This window comes from Chelmon rostratus, chromosome 11 (genome assembly GCF_017976325.1).
Source record: "Chelmon rostratus isolate fCheRos1 chromosome 11, fCheRos1.pri, whole genome shotgun sequence".
Taxonomy (NCBI): domain Eukaryota; kingdom Metazoa; phylum Chordata; class Actinopteri; order Chaetodontiformes; family Chaetodontidae; genus Chelmon; species Chelmon rostratus.
In genome coordinates this window covers 13,272,508-13,296,992 of record NC_055668.1, presented here as the reverse complement: position 1 = coordinate 13,296,992, position 24,485 = coordinate 13,272,508, and the positions used below count along the sequence as shown (strand labels likewise).

General features: G+C 38.3%; 1 protein-coding gene and 1 long non-coding RNA gene across 2 annotated transcripts; both read left to right on the top strand.

The window, feature by feature from the left end:
- Window positions 1–1,034: 1,034 nt before the first annotated feature.
- Window positions 1,035–13,413, top strand: LOC121613943. Its single transcript, XR_006007218.1, has 3 exons — window positions 1,035–1,132; window positions 12,068–12,133; window positions 13,382–13,413. It is a non-coding gene; the product is annotated as an uncharacterized LOC121613943 (long non-coding RNA).
- A 479-nt stretch (window positions 13,414–13,892) lies between these two features.
- On the top strand, window positions 13,893–24,280 carry wu:fc17b08 (ligand-dependent corepressor). Its single transcript, XM_041947667.1, has 4 exons — window positions 13,893–14,019; window positions 15,149–15,469; window positions 15,601–15,697; window positions 17,914–24,280. Exons 2-4 carry the CDS (start codon window positions 15,208–15,210, stop codon window positions 18,941–18,943), a joined length of 1,389 nt encoding a protein of 462 aa, XP_041803601.1. The 5' UTR covers window positions 13,893–14,019; window positions 15,149–15,207; the 3' UTR covers window positions 18,944–24,280.
- Window positions 24,281–24,485: the final 205 nt, after the last annotated feature.

The window sequence follows — 24,485 nt, the reverse complement described above, 5'->3', positions numbered from 1 at the left end:
CCACACCACAGATTTATGTACTCTGTTGTGTGGGAATTCAGCTCATGTTCCTCACAGGACAAGTACATACCCCCCCCCTCCGAACACAGTTGCGGCTATTATTATTGTTAATAAGACTGAGAATAGGAATAATGTTACCCATGTTCAAAATCTTAGTTAAGCAACTGAGTGTGCAAACCTTTGCTAATCAGCATTAAACACAAAGCACTGCTCAGGCTGATGGGAATGTCTCTTAGTTAGTCATAAACAAGAGTTTTGGACGAAATGAAATTTTGACCAGATGATGGCCCTGGATGAAATTGTGTGCTAATCCATGTAGCCTAGTAGATGCTGAGATATTTTAGAGGATAAGTTAAAACTATGATCTAATGGTGGCACTAAAGGAAAAGTTAGAGATCTAGACCTAATCTAAAGTCATGAGGATTTATCCTCTGGGAGCCCTGAATGTCCTTACAAAAATTCATGGAGATCCAGTCTGGACCAAAGTGGTGGACCAACATTGCCATCTCCAGAGCCATGCCAAATGCATTGGTTAAAAATGCAGGCTCTGCCTTGAGGCCTAAACATTTCGAGTTATTTTAGCTAATTAACCAAATTACCACACACGATTTGCCACATATTAAACCTGAGGCCTTTTGGGTCCCTGAGGATCTGGGGACCCTGGGTAGTTGCCAGTTGGTTGGTAATCCAGTCATGGGTGAGGCCCAGACTATGCAACACAGTTACTGACTTTTTAAACTGAAAGATACCTCAACCACATTTGATTTGACATGAACTGAAATAGGTATCAATGACAAAACTTAGCTTTTTTAAGGGAAATTGACATTGTTGGTTTAAATGTAATAGATTATCTATTCATTTGTATATTTATTTGTTCAGTTACTGACATAATCATTAAATTAGACTATTCAGTTCGGTTGCTGTGTATGACTGAAACATGTGAACGCCCCCCTCTGGAGTGACACAGAGGCGCGCGCGTTCACACAGCACAGCGCTTCCTCTTGTCGTGCTGGTGCCCGCCAGACAAGAACGCTAGAAAATGGCGAGTCAGTGTAAGAGGCAGCAATGCAGCATCGACAGGCGAGGCTATCGGCAGGAACTTGACTCGTGGCGACACAAACTCATTCACTGTGTAGGTAAGGATAATGCCAGTTACACGCTGTACAATTTTACTGGTTGAATTTCGCCTCTGCATGGCCGTTATCGATGTAAATACCCATCTATTACTGGACTCGCTCGGGGCATCTTCGAGCGACTTTTTTTGTCCTCAACTGTTTCCTTCTCACGGCAGCCAGCCTGAGCAGTTACTTCAGTGTTGCACTTTGTGACAATGTTGCGTTACTTCTTGAGTTTCCCTGCTGTTTTTATAGTTCGTGAATCCCGAACAGTAGACTTTGGTTATTTAACAGTTACTAGCGTAACGCTTGTTAGTTTAAAGGGCACCGTGCTTGTTTTAAAGGGAGTGTCTCTCGTGGTTGCGTCGGCTAAAATACCCCGTTTGCTAAAACGCGCGCACCCGTGTTATGATACTGTATTTTGGATGGGGGAGGGCGACAAATGTCCGTGGTGGATGTTTTCAGTTAACATTTAGCTCACTTGCTTCTCTCAGATGCGTGCGCACACACGACTGCATTGAGGAAGTGGCTAAGACCTCTCTAGTGGGGGAGTTTGCATTTTCGACGACGTTATACCAATAAACTTCGCTTATGTTTGTTTCCCAGGCGCCTTTAGAAGTCCTAATTAAAAAGGCATTGTTGACATAGGATTTAGAAGCTTGTTGTATTGTGTTTATCCAGATGGGGTGGGAGTTGCAGTTAACCTATAATTTTGTAATAGCGTATCTAAAGCAAAATCATTAGTGGGAGTTAGCAGAAATGAAACTAGAACTCGCAGGTTATCACTTTGCTGAGAAATATTTCAACATTTATTAGGCGAATGTGCACAGACATTCATGGTTCCCAAATGATGTATCTTACTGAAATTGTGGATACCCCTGACGTTTCTGCTGGCACCTCCATGAAGGTTGAAATTTGCTATAGGTATTCAAGGACCCAGAAGATATATTTAATGACCTTGGTTTATGACCATATACCTGAAAATTAAAACTAATGACATTCCCATCTGCCTGAGCTGTACTTCGTGTTCATTGCCAATTAGCAAATGTTTGCATGCTAGCTACCTGCTGAACTTTAGCATCTTAGCATTGAGAGCATGTTAGCTAAGAATGTAATAATGCCAAAAACTATGATGATAATACCTCAATATAAAAGCCAGGATACGTTATTTATTGTGATATTGAAAGAAAGAAAGAGAAAAAATACTTTTATTAATAATTTAGTATGTATAGAATTTGTTTTTAATGTAAAGTTCTTCTGCTTTCGTTCTTTCAAACAGTAAGATATAAATACCCAGCCATGACCTAAGCATGTGCAAAAAATTGACATGAATTTTCTTTGGCAATGAGTGATTGAACCATGTACATTTTCAACACTAAAACAACACAGCAATCAGTAGCAGTCCTTTTATAAAACAATTAAAAGAGCTCTTCCATTTGGGTGACCACATCCATGACCAGTTTATGTACTAGAAGGTTTAACGGTCTCTGTTTGGTGGTCAGCTAAGCTGTTGCAGTTGAACTGTGGTGAAAAAACGCTACTACATGCCTCAGTCAGCCAAGCAGACAGCTGACCGGTGTACGTTTAAAGCGGTTTTTGTGTGCAAGACACTACATGTGTGGTGACAGTCCAGCCTCTCTCGTTGCTGCATCCATATTTTGTGCATTGTTTGTAATGACACCAATACCGCAATGTTTTTTTGTCGTTGTTCTTCATGTCGATCTCCCACTCCAAAACAGCATATTTCAAAACCTCAGCTATGTTGAGTCCAGTGTGTGACTGGTAAAGAGGCCACGTCTGTTGGATAAAACTTTCATTTCCCATTCGCTGGCTGCAGCATGAGCTGTGATTGTAATATAGCTCTGAGTAGCTCGTGAAGTCCACCCATCTGTGGGTACTGAGATGTGCTCTGCTTCTTTGAGGCTCTGTGTCACTTTAGCTTTTGTCTCTTGGTACAGAGCTGTCTGTCATCACTGTGCGACTTAAGGGTTGCCTTGACACAATTGTATACTTTGGCTCCAACATGTTTACTAACCTTCGAAATCTATCGTTGTCAACCACAGAAAATGGCCTACATACTCACTTTATTCACGTTATTTCTTCAGCTCTCAAACTATTATGCAGGAGCAGGGCTCCAAATGCCTCTTTCAGGCTCTTTTGGCCTGGCAGAAGTCCTTTTCATACAGTATGTCGTTGTTGTTGCTGTGATTTGAGCTTTTCTGAGTGGCGCTGTGCCAAATGGCTTCTCATATTTGATGTGTTTTCCATAGTGTACGTGTAGTAGTCTGTCATCTGGCAGTATTTGCAAATTGATTTGTGTTTGTCAGTTTCCTTTTTGCCAAGATTAGCTAAATCGCTACATCCCTAATGTTAGCATGCTGATTTTACCATTTAGCTCTCCCAACGACAGCCTCACAGAGCCGGTAGCATAGCTGTGGACCAAGTTTTGTTGTAACAACAGCTCAGAATTTAAGTATGTAAAGTCTATGTCAGTTGAACAACATCTCAAGCCTCTCATCGTCAACTGGTCTGTGGTGCAGTATATGTGCTATATAGGACAAATATCCTGCTGCTGTTAAGTATACTATTTATTGGAAGGTAATAGTGTCACTCCTCATGGATGGCAGGTAGATGTAACCTGTCATTTGGTCCTGGCCCACATAGTGATAGTAGTATGTAGTAACAGTAATGGTATTGACATTATAAATGAGGAAAAAGTAGCGATAAAAGCTACATTTATTGCTATACAGTTACATATGAGAAAAGACTTCCCATTAGAAACAACAATATCAGTGTGCAACATCAGCAGCATGTGGCTTGTGAATCGTACTCACAAATGATCATTGATCATTGTTTACAAATGATTGGTCTGCATAACTATTAAAGCTATAGTATGAAACAATTCTATATTAAGATATGTAAAAATGACTAGATCTACGTTATATCTATTTTGCTGAGTTGTGTACTTATATTATCCCAAATGTTTTCAACAATGTTCAAGCTCAGAGAAATATGCAATATTTTCAAAGCTAGTGTTGTGTTTGAGTTTATAAATGCCGTCATGTCGCCCTAGATAGATTTGATCTGCATTGATGTTTATTTAACAATGAAGACAATGACTCCCAGGATCCCATGCTATTTCACAACGTAATCAAACTACTTCTATTGTTTTCATTGTTTTGAGTGGCAGAAATTACATTCTTTGCTTTTAATGGTGTTGGTGGTGCATGTTAAAGTACCTGTGTTTTACATGCTGTTACTCTGCTTCAAGTGAAGTAAAAGAAATTGTAAAACAATTTGACTTCACTTTTGTTTTTCACAATGGCTTTTTTCTAAAACACTTGATCGATAAAACATATTCCTTCATGAATAATTTTAAGTTCTCTGTGATGCATTTTACAATCCACCCTCTTATTCTGTTTTACACATGTTGATAAATGACTTACATGCACATAAGCAGTTTTACACTGTCAGCAAGGCTTGAAGAAGAGGGAGAGGCCATTTTTACATCCATGCCTAGCCAGCCTCCTTCTTGTGACTTGGTAACATAGCAACAGCCATTGTGGACACATTGCAACACTACACACAGATTGATCACACAAATGTGGTGCAGAGAGTTGCTTGGTGACCATAATGTTTACTATCGAATTAGCTTGTAAAGCTTCATTAAGAGAGACCATTTCCATATTATGCAGGACTGCCTGCTGTTGCACAAAAAAGAACTGCAAACTTGAATCATCAAGGCAAAAATCTGGATGCCTGCAGATAGATTTATCAGTCCATGTTTTTAGTAAAGGTCTATTTAGGGCCCTATGAAAACCATTTGTCAACCCCAAATCTGCGTTTTATGTTTAAATGTTTCCTAATACTGTGTTTTATGGTTTAAGTACATTTCTTATCAGAGTGTCCAATCATATGGTGGATAAATATTTTTTGGGTTCGATGTACACAACGTTGCACAGTTTTTTTTTATTAAAGGGATCTTGTGCAGGACAGCTTCCATATGTAGCTCCAACACACCGGGCATGTAGGTCTGACAGAGGCTCTTACGTTCAGGCAACGCTCCTCCTTGTTTACCATGCTTGGCCAGAAGAGGATGTAGCTTTTTAATTTTTTTCCAACAGAATATCAGACTTCATATACACAGCCACAAGGTCTTCCACAAACTCTGGTTTTGCATCTGACGATGTGGTTGTACTTCTGAGAATTTGTTGAAATGATCAGTTCTTGCTAATATGCCTCTCTCTCAGAGGACGTATTTGACCTGTGTGTGTATGTGCATGTGCGTGTGACCCCCAAGATATTGCAGCATCTTTTTTTTTCTTTTCTGTTCAGTCGGCTGTGAAAAAAATGCTTGTGATGATAGAGTAAACCCAGATTGTTATAGAGTAAATCCACATTTTAACGATATTGGGCATTTTACAATTGATTCTGTTTTTACTATCCAATTCTGTGTTTTTGTCCATGTTTTCTGCATTGTGGAAATCATAGAGCACTTTGTGATATTTTATGCAGTATATTTTACAATTTTAATGGCTACCCATGCATGTATGCAGTGTTTCGTGTCATGATTTTTAGCAGAATGTAAAACAGAATTTGAAACAGCATTTAAACCGCAAGACACAAAAACTCATTTAAAACCTAGAGCACTACTACTGATGCTGTTGTTCTCAAAATGTCACATTAAATCAGTCTCACTGAAAATGGCTGCCATGTATAGGTCTTATTGAAATGTGTAATGTATGCACAAGGCACATACTATGTGTGTGCGCAAAAATCTTGACATGAGTTTAAGACGGAATTATGTGAGGTTTTGGAAAGTAGTAACACTAAAGCTGACAGTGATTTCTATTAAGTTTCATTTATTAGTTATGTGGTGTTGTGTGTTAAAAATGTTTTTTTTTTAAGGGCTGGTTAGATGCTGATTTCATAAATAGAAAGAGCAAGTGCAGCAAAGCAATTTACACAGACCAGCAGACCAGTTTATCAGAGTTTAGGTTCACAACTATGTATGATGTTTTAGGCATCGTATTGGGATGAACATCACATTCCTTGTTGTATTAATGGGGCAATAACACAGATGATTGTTTGAACCACCTATTTTACAAAATGTTCTTAATGTGGACTATCGGTTTTAATTACGATGTAGGTTAGTGATATTATGCACTTATCCAGAACAAAGTTATTGCAGGTAGGAGGCTACATTACAAGGTGAGTTGTGTGCTCTTCATTGAAAAGAAAATAGAGAGAGAATAATAGCTTTCTGATGAGTCGTTAGTTCCAGACCCAGGACTGCTCATTCAGTCAGTTCCCCCTTTATGATTGACAAATGTCCCTTGTGTTTGGGTAATAATTGTAAAGCTGCAGAGTACATGACAACAGCATCAGTCTGCTGGCTGCAGAATGGCATATTCTGTCCATGACAACAAGGACACACTTTTGTTTGGCTTTTTGGTGGAGAGGGCTGCACGCCACCACCACCCTGCTGACGCTGAAATGGACATTTTGTCTTTGTGTGTTTCATGTGAGCAGTAAAGCTGCAGGGCAGAGACAAGGGCAATTGTCCCATAGAACAGCAGCAACAATTGTCTGTATGTTTGCCTATACATGTGTTCATGGTCAATCAGCCCCCAGATGCAAACTGTGTGGTTGAAAATGTGTGTTCTGTCTGGATTTGGGAAAATTTGGAATAGAACAGCACCAGCTAACATTTGAAAATGCCTGGTATGTCAGTTTTTCTTGCTTGCATTTGGCATGTGGGTGAGAGGGATTAAGGGTTTTCTCAAACAAGCAAATATTGACATCTAACAGATTGTCTTGTTTATAATTTAAACTTTAGCATGGCCCATTTTCTGCTATAGAGTCCCTCCTCTGATGGGCTTTGGCCTACATTTTCCTAATTTGCAAAAAGCATTTTGCGAAACATGACCAACAGCTTGAATGGTTTCATTTGAAATTCACTGTCTTTGACTGTCTGTGTGGATGCTTTGGTGTTCATCTTACATCTGCGTACATGCACCCTTTTTTCTTCATCTTTTTTTCTTTCTTTTTTTTTTTTTTTTTTACGTATTTGCTTAAAATCATGGTGGGCTCATATTTGTTATTCAAAGTTATGTTTTGTGCACCATTACACCATTTGACTGTCAGTTTGCATCATATCATGTTAAGTATTCATGGAGGATTTTTTTTTCTGCTGTAGCTGTTGCTCAAAGCTGCCACCTCATTGCCCACTGTGTAGCCTGATCCAACTACTGTATATTGGTTGTAATGAACACAATGTGTAGGAGCCAGTGACAATGACTTTGCTCATGCCCATGTAATGTCTAAGCTTGTCTGTTGACCTAGACTGTGTTCCTTTTTTGTGGATGGCATAGCAAGCAACAGTAAATGCTTTTTAGATGGCTAGGCATTAGGGGTAGTCTCTATGTGATGGCCTGACTTGGGATGAGAATAGTCATGTACTGTAGCTCGACTAATTTGTGTAACTTTCTCATCTCTGCATTCATCCTCAGCCCCCAGCCCCATCTTACATCTTCATAGAGCATTGCTCATGGATGTCAGTGGCCCTCTTCATGCAAAATAACACTCTCATCAGCACACAATCTGAACATCGCTATGATTTTAAAATATGATGCAGTCCAAAAACATGAAAGAATGCATTGATGATCAGTCCTAGTATTATTTCCAAAGGCTGTAGCCAACAATGCTAGATTTAACAAGGTTTATTTTGACTGCACACTGATTTGAGCTTAGGGGAAGCTCCTGTTCTGTGAGCTTGTGGTCACTCCCTCTGAGATAGCATGTGTACAGTAGTTACGGTGGGGGATGGGCTGAGTGGGGTTGATGCAGCACTGTACACCCTCAGCACTCAAGCGGCAGAGGGTGGGTCATCCAATGGAAAGAGGACTGCAGTTGCATGATGAATCTAAATGTTTGCATTTTATAAGCATTTCTAGTATGTCGATCATAGAATAAATGGTTTCAGAATTTAAATTTGCGTTGTAGTACAGGTTGTAGCAGTAATGGACAAAGAAGGAACTCCTGTTCTTGTCCTTATACTTATATTGTTTAGATATGTATACTCATTGTCTTCCTACTGCCCACCAGGGGTACAGCCTATGTATTGTCAAAAAAGGTGAAATGCTTGTAGTAAGTGGTCAACATCTGGTGAAAACATTTGTGTCATGAATGTTGCTTGTTCGTGGACGAGTGCAGCATGGGTAGCAGAAAAGTGTATGGGGTTACCTTTTGTGGCCAGGTTGTTAATATATGTTAAAGGACTTCTCAACCATTCTGAACCAAGGTATGGCATCGAATTCCCTAATGCCACAATCGTTGAAGACAATATTAATAGCCATACATATATTGTTGAGCATGGACACTGCTTGCATAATTATTAATGTAAAATTAGAATTTATGAGGATGTTTTGAATCAGCATTCATGTCAGTTTCATTTGTGTCATCATTTTTGAATTTAACACATTAAACTGTGTCATGTACTTCAACTGCACTGCAAAAACCACAAGGGGGTCGCATAAATAGTAAAAAGGGTTTTATCGTGCATTATGTTTAATTCACAGTGAGGTGCAGCATAAATTAAGGTTAGGATTTAGGGAGGTTAAGCTGATCCTAGATCTGTGGGATTTCTCCTTCTAAGTGCTGGTGAGAGGGACACACTCAGATTCTTTCCTCTTCTCCTGTCTCTGATTGGCTAGAGATGTAGTAGGTTAGAAGAGGGCTTAAGACAAATTTATGGTTTCTGTGTCCACGCAAGGGTCCATTTGCAGCCCAAAGGCAAAAGTTAAAATTTGCATGTTTGAAAGCTAGTCAGATGCCCAACGTACAGCAGGTTTCTCAGGTGCAAAGGCATTGTGCCACATAGTTTTGATGTTTTAGTTTACCCGTAGCAAGCCTGCCTCAGACAAATAGAATATGTTTGTATGTATTATTTTCTCTCTCCCATAAATATGTCCTAATAGTGGTCCCCTAGTCATATTAGAGTTATGAGAAAAATCAACAGCATTGTTGTATGAATGAAAAGAAAACTGCATTGAACTGTACATATTTATTATTACTGCACTTAAAATATATGGTTATGAGTTATGGTTTGGTTTAAACCATATTAATGAACTAATAACTGCACTGATAATAGTAAGTATGATGTTTCAATTTATTATTCAAAATGGACCAGTTACAGTGGATGTGATGTCAGCTTGAGTGATGTCCGACAAACAGAGCCATGCTTCTTTGTTTATTTTTATTATTCCCTAATTCATTGTTAAAAGAAGAAACTTTATTTTGAATGATACTTTGTAGCTCATAGCTAAAAGTTTCCGCTCTCATCTCCAGAACAAAGGTGATTTCATTTTTCATTTCAGCAGACTCTTGGTGTGTTATTTCATTTTTCATTTCAGCGTACCTCTGTGAGAGTAAAGCTCTGAGCTTTCACTCAGCCATAAGTTGCCTGCAGGCAAGCCACAGTATATATTTGGAGTAAACAAAAAAACAAGCCAACAAGGGTTGGAAATAGCAAAATGGCAAAATGAGGATAAATGAATCATCATTCTCCTCATATAGAGCTACATGAATGTCACTAATGACTGACTCTCTCCTACAAAAAAATAAAATAAAATCAGAAAAAAAGATTGCTCCAACAATTCTGGATGAAAGATTGAATCTTCTAATGAGGCTCAGTGACATGTTGTGAATGCAATTAGGCCTGGAGCTGTTTTTTTTAACCCCCATTTTTGTAATGGATAAAGATTGTCAGCCCCATTAACCTGATATTTCTGTCCTGACTGTCTTTTCATTAGTCCTTGCTAAGTTTTAATATAATTAGGTGTGAAGCCCAGTAGCACATTAGACTGGGCTCCTTTAATTTCCTTTTTTCCCATTATGACTTTGTACCTCTTTGCACCCCGTGCTTTTTTTTTTTTTATCTGAAGGCTGATCACTATACTTCAAACCAGACATGTGTAGTAGCAGCTCATTGGTGGCCCAATTCCTTCCTCCAGCACAATAAATGGCTGAATATTCCTTTAAATGGGTAATGCACCTTAAAAGCATTAAGGTGTTATTTCTGCATCCAAAAGTGCATAAATATGGTAACTATAGCAAAAGAGAGGGCACTTTATACAGTAACATGTTGGTGTTCTTATTCTGGTCATTGTGCAATTTAATTGTGGCCATGATTCACTGTTTTTGTACACTCATTTATTTTGTAGAGCTTGCATGACAGCTATATACGCTATCAATTTTTTATTCATTGCACATGTAGGCAGCTTGTGCTTTCAAATTCAAGTTGCTGCTACCAAAATGGTTTTGTTTTAAAGAGGTCTTTTCATCAGCCACCACACCACACTTTGCTCTGTCAGTAGGAATGTGTTAATATTGCCTTAAAGTCATGGTTTAGAGTATGACACATTTTTAAATGCCCTAAACGGAATTCCTGAAGAGTATTTTGATGTCATGGCGCTGCTCTGTCAAACGAAAGTGGATGACCTACTTTTCTCCCCCTGCCTCTGAAATATTTCAGAAATAGGATTGGATAGCTCCAGCTGAAGTCCTGTGCACTAACCCAGAAACAGACTCACGCTGCAGCTATAGGCTATAGGCATGGCTGTGTTTCACCACTTGCCATACCCTCTCCCCCCTCTTCATGTTTGGTTGTTGAAAAGTGGGTGGGAATTTGTAGGGAAGCAGAGCGAGAGCATTTTAACAGATGACAGCTTTTATTGAATTCACTGTGAGTTTAGGAAGAGAGCGGATGCTAGGATGGTAAGGGCTGATAATTTTCTCACTTGTTATCTCTGAAGACACACTGTAAGTAGGCCTTTACTATGATGTATATGTTGATGACCAATTCAACACATTTGGCTAATTTAGCTTGGCATTTTTTTATAGGCCTAAATATTTGTAATTTTCAATGCTAGTAATATGTGTTTAACATGTCTTTTCAACAACCCTCTGTTATGTTTTTTTTTGTGTGTGTGTGTGTCAGGATGCTTTGCTTCAAGAGTTTTTAGTGTTTTGGTGTCTAGCACGTTTGAAAATAGTGCACTCTCTCATTTAAGATCCAGTTCAGTAGACAGATGTTACCCCTGACCTCTTTAGCGCTTGATTTAATGCATGTAGTGGTTTTGGATTGGTTATATTGAGCCTGCGGCAGTAAGCAGTCATTGCATATTGTGTTAATGCACTGTTAAGCAAAGTCCTGTGCAGCACAACGCGCTATATCTTTCAAATAGCTGGGAATGTAGGATACTACCATCTCATCGGTAATGCATGTAAGATTTTTCCTTGACCTGTGCATGTGATAAAAGGAGTTTTGCTGTCACAGCCAGCATTTTTTAAGTTGCTCAACTGCAAACATCATTTAGTGGACTGTGAAGATTTGGTTTTTGTTGACTTTCTGATCTGCAGCACTGTATAGGATACTTTGACGCTAGCAGTCTTGTTTCTGGCTGTTTCTTTTCACTGTTACAGCATGCAGTCACTCCCAACTCTGTAGGTGCTTTAGTTGCTTGGCAACAGGAGAAAGGAGTGTGTGTATTTACTGTTGAAGTAAAAACCTAGGATGAAAGCTGATAATGTGTTTTAACAGAAGCGTATGGTTGCTTGCAGGGGCAGTCAAGATGAAATAGACAGGCAAAGACAAGCGTGGGTGAATGGAAAAGACATTATCACATGAAATGTCAATGATGAACAGTATATGATGCTCTTAACTATTTTTCTTTCTTGAGCACAACAAATAAATTTGGTTCCTTGGGCAGATATGGTTGTTTTAAACTGACTTCTTTCTCATTTTGAGTGTCTGCTGCTGTTTCAAAATCAAACCTTAATTAGCCTCAAATTTTAACAAATGTGAGGTTTAAATGTATATTTTCAGTTTGCTTTTGTATGATACCAGTTACAAATGCATATTATTCACTGAATTTTGTGTCTTTCCTCAGGCTTTGAGAGTATTCTTGAAGGTCTGTTTGATCCAGAGCTGGTAGAAGACCTAAAATTATTTAAGGGTAAGAATCTCAGACTGTTTTCATTATCATAATAGTGGCCATGACCATACAAGTGTATGAATGACAACTTTGTGGTTTGAGTATAATCTGTTATCTGCTCGTTTTGACAATGCTGCTGCATTGTACCATCTGGTACCCCTCTACATTCACTCAACAAGACAGCCCCCAAGACAGCAGAAGAGAAGATGCCTTGTATTCCAACAAAGTTGGTGTTTTGGATGGCGTGGGGCCAGTGTAAAAGTCTACAGTGTCCTACAGACATTTTTACAATGCATAATGTTAGTGAGACAATAGTGGGCATTATTTGAATTTTCATTATATTTTCAGTGTGAAGACTGTCAAAGTCTAAGTAGACTTTCTACAATCCCAGCTGGGAACAAACAATTCTGAAAATTAAGCTGAGCCGAAGCTTAAACAAATCAAAACACTTTCATTATGGCCTTCTCATTCATTTCATTCCTACATATTTTTCATCACTGATTTATTCTCTGAAGAATATTAGATTCAAACTGAATACAGAACACTGTGATGTATCCTTTGTGCAGCTAGAGAATATGGTTGTTGTGTTGGTGTTAATGCAAATATAGACATAAGAGACAAACAAAAAACAAGTACATTATGTAAGTCAATCAGGCACTGTGATGACTGATTTTGTTGTTTTTCTATGATGTTATTTAGTCAATTTTGCTTAAAATGGAAAAGACAATTTGTTCAAAAATGAATCAAGAACTTAATTGTTGAAATCACTTAGTAAAAGTACACATTCTAAAAAATGTAATTTGGAGCACAGCATTATAATAAGAGCTTTTAATAAGGTGCTAACTAACCTTTGGACATAAAACATCGTCGTCATTAGAGTAAGATGAGGCAGTGGTGGTGTAGAAGTTTAAAATGACTGCGCCCAGCTAATAGTTATCTCTAATAGGATCAAAAGGTCCTGGGTGTTGCTTACATTGAGCCATATTGTCACAGTATAATTTCAAATCATGCACCAGCCTCTACCCTGACATTCTGGGGTATTGGGAAAATTTCTTCATCCACTACAGTAGCGGACATTGTAAATAATCTGTTTACAGCTACTGGATTTATAGAGTGCACACACAATTATGGCTGACACAATTACACCATATGGATAAAATCATTTAGCTTGTCTTGTTTTCTGTGAATGGAATGTGAATTGTTTGTTCATGTGATATTTTTATCATTTATATTTGTATATGTCATCTGTCTTCTGTTTTGTAATGATAGACCTTGAGCCTACAGCAGTGTCTGACTGGTCATTCGATGAAAACTGTCTATTCTGCTGTTTGAGACGAGACAAAGTAAAGGTAAGATTTCCCTTTTTTTCTGTATTTTTAACATTTTGGTGGTGTCTCTCAAAATTTCATCCAGTTGTTAAACTAAAAGGCAAAACCAAATGTAGCTTTCTTATTAAGCAGTTTGTAGCCTCAATGATTTTAAACCGTAACTATGGCGAAAGAGCATCAAATGCATGATAAAGATCTCACACAATCCAAACGTCAAGATATAATTTTAGGGGTGTCTGAGGACTTTTAACAGGAGAAGTGGCTTAAATGATGGATGGATGAATGTTTGGAGTATCTATGATCTCTAATCCATTATGGTTTCCTGCAGAATTAATTGTTGCCTTATTACCTTTGGTGAGGAGAAATGAATGAAACAAATCTTGTATATATTGTTCTGTATATATGTATCCTGTATAACAGGACTTAACAGTTTTGCCATTTGACAGGAACACTTAATTGGCTTAAGTGACGAGGGGCTTGAAGATACACCCAAACCTCTCCTGGTTAAAGATCAGACCACAATCAGCAGACTAGAGAAACAAGCCGAGGAATTTCTCAATGCAGTCCTCTGCAGAAAAGGTGAGTCTGGATGTCTCATTAATGGAGCGGGCCTAATGCATCAGTGTTATGATACGAATGTGCTCGGTATAAAAGAAAGTACAAACAAGATGGTGGACGTCAACCACCACTCACTATGTAAATGTGTACCAGTGATCACTAGCCCCTTTTACACAGTCTGCTCAAGGTGGGAGTGTTGTGCTGTTATACTACCTTGCAGGTCTGTATAAAACATACAAACAAAGAAGGGTTCTGCACTAAAGACGGCAACAGAGGTAGTAACAATCAGAATTACGTCTGTGTAAAAAGGATGAGCCGACAGGAAACAACATTTTTTTTTTTTTTTTACACATTCACTGTTATTTGTGATTATGTCTTTTAGATTACGTACTTATTCCACATATTTGTCCGCTGTTTCTAAGTAGAGAGTGAGAGATATGACCAGAGAGAGACACACTAACACACAGAGGCAGGAGCGAAGCCCCTTGCCTCAGGTCATCATACAAGATGATGGTCCTTTTAACTTCATTGTTGCAGAGGAAGCGGCATCCCGCTTATCCAGAAACACATGAAAAGCTTCACGCTATAAATTCATGAGGTTATCATCTCTCTGTGTGATTCTAAAAGAGCAGAGAGGCAGAATCACATGTACTGCTTGCATGAGAATTGGCATATTGTGGCACACTGAATTTGGTTTCCAGGACCCTGGCATGCTGTCTAAAATCACACATGAATGCATGATGTTAGTGAGACAATAGTGGGCATTATTTGAATTTTCATTATATTTTCAGTGTGAAGACTGTCAAAGTCGAAGTAGACCCTCTACAATCCCAGCTGGGAACAAACGCTGCTGAAAATTAAGATGAACCGAATCAATCTGCTCCTAATTCGATTGGTTTCACTTGCATGAGAATTGACATATTGTGGCACACTGAATTTGGTTTCCAGAACGCTGCCATGCTGTCTAAAATCACACATGAAGTAGCATTATGCAGCCGTTGTTTGGTTCAGTGTAAAAAAAGAAAAGAAAAGAAAGACAGGTCTTCTTTATGGCAATATTGTGGGATATCTGTGTAAAAGGAGCTACTTATAGCTCCATAAAGAATGTAGACTTACCAGTTTTAACCTCCATATTTTTTTTTTCTTTCAGATGTGCCAAATTTCTCGGACCCACACATTCCTGTAGTGGCTCGAGAGATCCTTCAGAGAATGATCCGACAATTTGCTGCCGAATATACCTCAAAAACCAGCCCCCCTCAGGACAGTTGCTCAGATTCTCAGCCTCACTCTGACCAAAGCCTGCCGACCCCACCCTTGCTCTCAGGGGCTCCTCCTCCTACCAGCCCTGCCGACACAGTGGCTGGGCCTGCACACAACCAGAACCCCGTCCTTAGCAAGCTCCTCATGGCCGACCAGGATGCTCCTCTTGACCTCACCATCAAGAAGCCCCCGGCTGTGCCTTGTGACCAAGGTGTGAACATAAACATGTGTAAAAGAGGAACTTATTCAGGACGGCAGGACTGAAGTGGTGTACTGGTGTGCCAGTCTGAACTTAACACTGAATCTAAATTTAGTTTTTTTTCTGCCTTTTTTTTTCAACAGATGGAGTTCTTGACTTGTCTATCAAAAAGAATCGCTACAGCAGTGGCCTGTCTGTCCGTAGTCCCTACCTTTCTCCAGCCACATCCACCCTCAAAGGGTAAGACAAGCTGCTTTCTCTTTGTCTCTTTAGTTTCCAGTCCTTAAGCAGTAATGTTTTTGATGATATGTTACATTGTGGTTTGGGATAACCTCAAAATTAATTTGGTATGAATTAGATTTTTTTTTTTTTAACAAATGTTATGCAGGTTAAGTGCAGTGGCATCAATGCACGGGCATTAGCGGAGGCCCCAAATTTGAGTCCTGAAATTGGAGATTGCTCAACCAGTTGGTGGCATGATGAAAATGAACAGCAACAAACGGGATTGTGCTAACAGGAATGTTTTCTGCCACAACAAAAAGGTGACAGAGGGTTTTACAAGCTGCAACAGCGGGAAATCTTCCATGTGCCTCTGCTGCTTGACTCCGCTTTTAAACCCAATACCATCATGTACTTGCAGATGCAGTTTGCACCCTGCTGCATTTCAAAATTAATTACCTTGCAGACTTACAGCTAATGCAGCTGGCATGGGACTCTTTTATTATTGTGGCTTAAAAGGATTTTGTTAGCACGGCTCGTTTTTGGCTTCTGTTCGTTATTGTCTCGCAGCGACTGGCGTGATGCTGATGATTTACTACAGGACTTGAAGATTCTTGAATCTCACAACACCTTTGTCAAAAAAATCTCCATAAAATGCTCTGACAGATTCCAGTAAATATTTGAGAAACTGCTACTTAAGGACTGAAGCCCTGCAGTACAAATGCAGTAGAGAGTAGATCATTTTTTAAAATTTATTTTAACATAGTCTTTATAGGCTGAAGAGATTCTCAATTATGAAGTAATATAGTAGTAGTTTCAACTAATTCTTTCAGACTTGCACGCCATGTTCCTCTCCCAAGGAAAGATGGCATTCACTTTAATACCAACATGTAAACAGTGCTTATACGTCTGTCTATGCTGGTAACACGAGTAGGTTTCATATCATACATTCTTCCAGTAAACATGGAAACTACTTTTTCTGTAGAGCACAGTCACTGATACCAAGTTGTAGAAAATATACACTTCCTTTTACTGTTATTTACTCAAGTCAGTGTTTTCAATTTAAATTTTCTTCTCTGTAGACAAATTGCCATTTATTTCACTCTCAAGTAAATCAAACATTTGCAACAATATTTTTATCGGAACAGGATTTATTATTTTATTTTGCTGTTCTGTTATGTTTTCCTTGGGAGCAAAGCCTCTTGAATGCTCATCTGGACTTGAATGTGTCTATAATATAAATTTTATTTGGCTGAATTAAGCACCAGTGGCTTTGCATTCTCCTCCTCTGCTGCCTTTGAGAGCTGATTGGATCTAAAAGTGATGATCATTCCTAGCATAATAAGCATGCACACTGTTGTATAAAAATGGCTAGGATCCAGGGCTAGTATCTATATGGTCGGTAGAGAAATAATTTTAGAAAATCCCCATTAAGCAATTTAGATTACTATAATATTGCATTATTATTAAAAGGAAAAGTTAGTGGATTTATTTTGCTTAAAGATTTGATGCAAGGACATTAGCTTGCAATAAGGCCATTTGACCCCCAAGCAATGTCTATATAGTGACAGCTGTGGAGATTAACTACTAACTAATAAATTTGGAAAGAACAGTACTATCCCCTTTCATTTTAAACATTTTTTCCCTATATGTGAGCACACTTCAGTTATTCTATTACGTTCGATACACACAACAACCCTCTGCTGGCTTACTCTTTTATTGCTGTGCTTGTTCAGTGGTAACGTCACACACAAAATGTCAAGAGCTTTACTTGCTTTAGTCGTTTTGTATGGCATAGTTATTTTGCCCTGCTTAATAGCTACATGCCAAGCTGCCTAACTGCAATGACAAGTAATCCCGCCTTCTGGCTAAGCTTTTTGAGCCACAGGAAGACCTTTATGTACTCCAATAAATGCATTTTCTTTGCTTTTATTTTTCATTGTTTCTTTGCCCTTTCTTTTCTTTTTGTTCCTCATTTTTTATGTTGATGCAAATTTTGTGAACAGTCATCACAGCAAGCAAATAAAAAATGTCAAACTTGAGCCTTTTTTGTTCTTAAAAGTCACACACACTACCACACAGTCAGTTATTCTAAAAGATAGTGATGTTACCAAAGCAAGGTCATATAATAAAGGAGTGGCCAACATCCTCCCCTCCCCAACCCATCCTCCTTTAGAAAAGACAAAAAAGGCACTGTGCAAGCTCTGCTTACACCCAATTTCCTTCCATCCAATCAGGCGATCCTTGAGAGCGGACGGACAAGTCGGGCTGTTTATGAGGAGCCTACAGGATGGGAGGAGGAGGGAGAATATCGGCCACTCCATCCGTTATAAGCCTTCCTCGTCTCTTGCATACTCGCTGCACATCAAAGAGGAGGCCGATCTGGAGAGCGACCCAGAGTCACCTCTCAGCCATAACCAGGGCTCCAGACCCACTGACCTTTTCAGAAATGGATCTGCTTCCCGGAATTCCAAAGCTCATTTTGGGGCCCTCTTCAAACTCAAAACCAACAGTGAGGCTACTGAGCGCCTTAAAGACATACCCAGGTTGTTGGAAGCGGCTGGACTTTTGACAAAGTCACTCGCCTATGAGAAAGGAAACCTCCGGGAGGCATGCCGAGACCGCAGCCTCCCCCTTTCTCAGTCGCCATCTTTCGGCCTCAAGATTCCACAGGTGCGGGTTTTGGCCACAGGAACAGACCCGTCTTGGGATTCCCTGTCCACCGAATATTCAGGTTCGCTTTGTGAGAACGGTGTGGGAAAGGCACTTCGTTCCATTCTGCCCAGGCAGAGCCAGAAAAAGAGCAGTGGAGGGTTTAGTAGCTCAGGTTTGGAGAAGGAATACTGGCCTTACGACACTGACCGCCAAGCCTTGGGGGGGAACTATCCTCTGGATTCGGAGTCAGACCTAGGTAACAAGCAGCCAAGGAAGAAACGCGGGCGATATCGACAGTACAACACCGAGCTACTCGAAGAGGCTATTCTGGTGGTGATGGGTGGGAAAATGAGTGTGTCTAAAGCCCAATCGATCTATGGCATTCCACACAGCACCCTGGAATACAAAGTAAAAGAACGACTGGGGACCTTGAAACATCCCCCCAAAAAGAAACTGAAGCTGATAAGCCAGGTAGAGGAACAGGATGTTTCAAGGTCCCCCGAGAGGCAAGAATTCCAAAAGTCCCAGCACATTGTTTCTGAGAAGAGAGAGAGTGCACCTGAAGAGAATGGAAGTGATCTCCATGATGGAAACCTCTCCTCAAATGAGTGATCTAACTGTAAAGTACTAATGATGTACTTCTTGACCAGACAGATGTTGCATTTGCCAGATGGTGGTAGAAGCTGACTTGTTTTTCCATAAAACCTTAGTAGTAAGTAAATCGAAGTACCCATATTTATTATGAACTTATTTAATTTTACCCCAACATTTGCTAATTAATACACAATTATGTTTGTGTATGACCATCTATCTGAAACACTCCAAGTGTGTCCCTGCCCTGTAAATTATGCCTTTAAGGTATAGTTGCTAATTGTTAAGAATTTGAATATATTTATTCATTTAGTTTGTTTTTGTAGGTTATGTTTAGAAAATAATCACTCCTGGCTCTATAAGTGTGTTCTGAAAACAGAGCCAAATCGAATCATTTCTAAGGAAGTGGCGCCCCTCAGTGTTGTCTCACAGTACTGTTCAAAGCTCTTAAGTTTTTATTTTTTGATTACTTTTACTATGTGTAAGCCCTGTAAGTACAGGTGAGAGCATATTACGCACCCATTATTGTAAAGTGTTTATGGATGATAGTGAAAGTCTCTGTCACTGTTTTGCAAATGCACTTCTATGACTGAAATAGACGAGAAGAAAAGATGTAAGGAAAAACCAGTATGTCCAAACACTATGATCCAAAACATTTATTTATTGTTCTAGTCTGTTGCAACAGCATGGTGTGTTGTCCAGGATTTTAACTTTCCTTTTGAATCCAAATTAAGCTTATCTTCACAACCATGACTGGTTTTTGCCACCTATTTTTTGTTCTGTATTTTTGCTGTATTAGTTTTTTTCCATTGCCTTCACTGCACTCAGGATAAATTCAGATTGGGATGCAGTACTTGTCAGTCAAAGAAAATGTCTAACAGATAACAGATTACTGTACTCACATAAATATACCTCAGCTACAGATATGCTTAACTAAATAATTGCCTCATATAAGTCACCTCTAACAGGGAAGGATAGTACACCCAAATACCCTTTTGAGGTAACATTTCAGGATGTCTTCCTGACAAGTATGTGTGTCCTACTCTATGTCTTTACAACCTACCACAATAAGTTATCAGTAGCATTTCAGTGCCAGGTTACGCCTTCAGAGCATTTCATTTCTGTGTGATTTAGGGCTTATCTTTTTCAGATTTCAGGTATTATCTCTGGGATGTCTTTCTCTAAGACTATGAGAAAGACATAATTTCTCTTTGGATCTTAAAAATAATGCAAAAACATTGTCTTTCTGTACATATGTAGAACATAATATACATATAAATGCATACATACACATCTTTCTTGCTTGTGGCACATGATGAAGAATTGTCTCTTCAGGTCAATTAATAACACTCACCTGGTTTGTGAAGATGATATTCCGTTGTAGTGACCTAATTGCTCACAGTCACAAATGGTGCACTAGCTTAAATCTTGCTAGCCGATAAATCCTGACTCTCTAACATACATTCAGGTATTTTTGAAAATAATCATTTCAGGTAAACAAAATAAAATCAGTCCTGTGTTCATGTAAGTCTAAATAAAATCTAGGTGCAGAATTGTAATTTTTAGAAGCTCTGAGCTCAACAGGTCATTGTTTTATAAAAAACAGAACTTTATCAAGCAATATTAGTAGATGGAGCCTAGATGGAGCCTACTGTACTGGCTGACTGTGCTAGCATGCTAACACTTGCTCGCTAGCAAGTTAGCAAACTTGTTAGTCACTGTTACAATCATGCCTCAATCCACACTCACCTATTTTTCAAGTTACTAAGGTGGAAATTCAATGAAAATATGTTTCTCATCCCTTAAGGGAAAAGTTTATTTGATATAAAATATTATCTTGGTCTGCATTGAATTTTAGAGTCCACTTAGATTTGATCAACTTTTATTGGCTGTGATTACCTTTGTGCAGTAACAGACAAACCCAGACTTTCTATGATTACATTTTGGTAACTGTGTGGATCATAGCTGATATTTCATAGTATTTTTTTTATTTACAAAAAAGTGACACCATTTCTTAAAAATCAATTCTGCTACTATTAACAGAAGGTAGGATCATGGTGCTGTTTTTTAGTAAGGTTAAAAACCTTTAAAGAAAGCCTGCCCCTAGTTTCCATTGCATGCAGTTTTCATTGAATTTTTGCCTGGTGGACTCAGCAGGGGGGAACTCCATGTTGCTCTGCCTTGTCCATTATTATGCTCTATCAGGACACCTCATTGTGCATTATCACTTATACCTCAGGACATTCCAGAATATGGGATCATGGCCCGTTATTCTTTTATCAGGTTGATACACATCTCTAGCAAATCTTTGCAAATCTTGCAGCCTTTTAGGTGTACACAATGTTGCTTTGATGAACGTGGATGTTTTGATTAAAGAAATGATTCCTTAACTGCAAGCATTTAACTCAGATTGTAAACATTTTAAGTCGGAGTTGGTTCAGAAGTAAAATATAGTTCAGGGACTTGCACACTTCTACTGTATTTAATAACACTTTAACAATATTATAACTTTATGTTAGATGGTAAACTTACTGACTAATTTATCTCTTATTCTCTGCCACTAATTGTTCTAAATGCAGGTATTCTTTAGTTGTTTTTTTTTTTCAATGTTTTGCATTTCCTCTCACTTTAAGGTAAAAACCTTCATTATTTGTAACAGATTAACCACTCTCATTTGCATATAATTTTACACATATTCACAAAATGTCTAAATAACTTGGTCGGTTGAAAATACTGAAGCAAAGCAGTTGCTTCTAGTACATATTTGTGATTGACTAAGATCATGTCACTGATTTGCTGATGTTAATTTAATTATTCTTGCATTGACAATCATCCAGCATTACTCAAAAGTCCCACTTTCTCATTCAAAGTGTTTAATACATTTTAAGTAATACATTAAGGACTTGCAAGCGCTTTAGGTTAATTTACAGGTAAAACATGTTCTTGCTCTCCTCGTTGTTTATTGTAGCAAATCTAATGGTCGACTACCTCATCTGGAAAACCCGTATCACAGTCTACTGTACTCATAGCTGTTTCATGTAGCAAATTCTCATGTACACAACACACAGTTTGTTGTAAAATTCTATGAGTAAAGGTGATCAGCTTATAGAAAGAGCTGTCATAAAGTTGATAAAGACAGTAGAAAAATCTGTCAAAGTTCAACCATATGTAAATATTTCAGTGTATCTTTGTAGTTAATTGCACCGTGATCTACTTATGTTTTCTTTTCTAATGTTTTCTTTTCGGGGTGGGGATGGAGCGGTGTAGGGGGCATGTTGTTTTGACAGTCGTGACAAAAGCATTTCTGATGATCTCCTGGTTTGGAGAAAACTATTTGCTCCTAAAATGGGGTAAGAGTTTGCTTCTCCTTTCCTACCTACTCAAACTGATGATTATTTTGGATTTATTTTGATAATGCAGTATTTATTAATCAATATTTATAAATTAATGGTTTTATCATCACTTAAGTAACCATGAATGTAAATGGCTTTAATGCAACAAAAAAGTACTCATGCAAGTTTATAGACATAAGTAGATGCTTAAAAGATATATTTAAGGTCATACATGATAGATGTGTAGGGATAACAGTTGATTGTCCCACTTTATTCTGACACAAGTTGGGTATCTTTTGCTTGATTAATATAATGTATGAGGACAAAGTTCAACTGCAAATTGTATCGCTCTTCAAATGACTAAAGAGTATCCATGTCCATAAAGTATATACAGATTTTGTATATTTGATTTAACATTTATAATGTACAAAGGAATGACACTGGGTATATTTTGCATGATTGGACTAAATCATATGTGTCAGTGGGAAGTTAGTTGTATATGGTGAAGTTTATCTTTGAGGATGTTTTACTGAAAATACTGGCGTGTTGGTGTGTTTACCGTCAAGTCAACAATGTATCAAGTAGACTAAATGTGAACCTGAAATACCAGTTCAAATCTGGTTAATGGTTCATTGAAGATGTATGATAAAATCTCCCATACAATAGCTCATAATTGCCAGATTATTTGTATCTCTAATGTACAGTATATGAACATTGCGGATGACTTAACACATCCATGTTTGTGTGCTTGTGAAATTTTGTGGAATTGAGTTGTAATTTGGTTTGCATCTGATTGTCAGATTGGTTATTTAATTCCTCTGGAAGAAAAAGGCATGTACTTTGTGTCAGTTCTTTACTGCAATGCTAAGTGAAAGTGAAACCCTCAGGGATGAAACAACTACCACTCGTTATTCAGGTACTCCACTATACTCCCTAAAGCAAGCAGGGATGTTAAGTTGATGAGCTTAGCGAAACGAAAAAAATTGGTCAGGTTCCAGTTACAGCAAATGTTATTTTTCTAATCTCTAAAATTTATTTTTAGATCTCTAAAAGTTACATTTGAGATATTTTGGCATGATATACAAATCATTATGTGTTTGGAGCCAAAAAAAATCCCCTCAGTACATCTTTTCACAAATCTGTTACTAGCATGGCATTTGGCAATGCAGTATATTTTAGTTCGATTAAAACATAATTTTGCAATGTAATTGTCTTGTTGGTGCACAGTCTAGTCAACAGAACATCAGATTTTTTTTTTTTTTTTTTGTCTACGTGTTCATCTTGTAGTTGCCAGCACCTCTTGCTCTGCAGTACACACTGTGTGCAAAGCTATATCTCTTTATCATTACACTACATAGCCTTGTGACACATCACCTCAGGAATCCAGATGTGGTTTCATTTGTATGTTCATTTTCTTGGCCACAGTGTAGCTTGAGAATGACTTTTTTAACAATGAAAATTCACTTTTCAGTGCTATAAGATAAATATATTTTTGGCGTAATGTGATGGTATAAATGCTCCAAAGGTATTGGAGGATTTTGTAATAGACCTACCTCACTGACTAAACTTTAGCCAAAAGACAGGAACATGGGCCCCCAGTTAGATTTGCATTGGCACAAAAAAACCTCACAGGTATTGGAGTAACTCATTTTGCATACGTTCAGTCGCTCTTGATTTTTGTTTTACTGGTTAATTTGTCTTAAGTTGAGCAGCACTTGTATCTAAATGTCACCCTTTGCACTAGTCATGAAATACATGAAAACTTGACAAAAATCATGTACTCTATATTTCCTCCTCATGTATTTGCTCTTTCAAGTGATAAACATGTGTCTGACCTGTTTTGATCAAAGTGGGCCACCATTACTAAATGTGTTGTGCATGTGTGAAATTTTCTTGATGTATACTGTAACAAAAAGCACCACTGTGCAAAGAAGAAAAGTAATAGCTGTAACAATGTTATTGGTCAAGTTCACTGGATGGAAGATTCACATTTAAAATCACCTATTCTTCTAATAAATATGCAATGATAAACACTGTAATGCATTTGGGTATTATTTCATACAAATATTCAGCTCCATCACCTTTTGAAAATTTTATTTGGGTCTTCTAGAGGGAAAGGACATTTTCCTGCATGAATGTAATAATCAGATACCAATCAATAGTATGAACCCATATTGCTGCTTCTTGATGGGCAGTTACATCTTTTTTTGTTCTTTTTGTCTCCTCAGTGA

Excerpts from the sequence above, each read along its gene's own strand:
- wu:fc17b08 (XM_041947667.1), top strand. The coding sequence starts at position 15,208 with ATGATCCGACAATTTGCTGCCGAATATACCTCAAAAACCAGCCCCCCT. Across the intron at positions 15,470-15,600 it reads GGCTGTGCCTTGTGACCAAG|ATGGAGTTCTTGACTTGTCT; the intron begins GTGTGAACATAA and ends TTTTTTCAACAG. Across the intron at positions 15,698-17,913 it reads GCCACATCCACCCTCAAAGG|GCGATCCTTGAGAGCGGACG; the intron begins GTAAGACAAGCT and ends CCATCCAATCAG.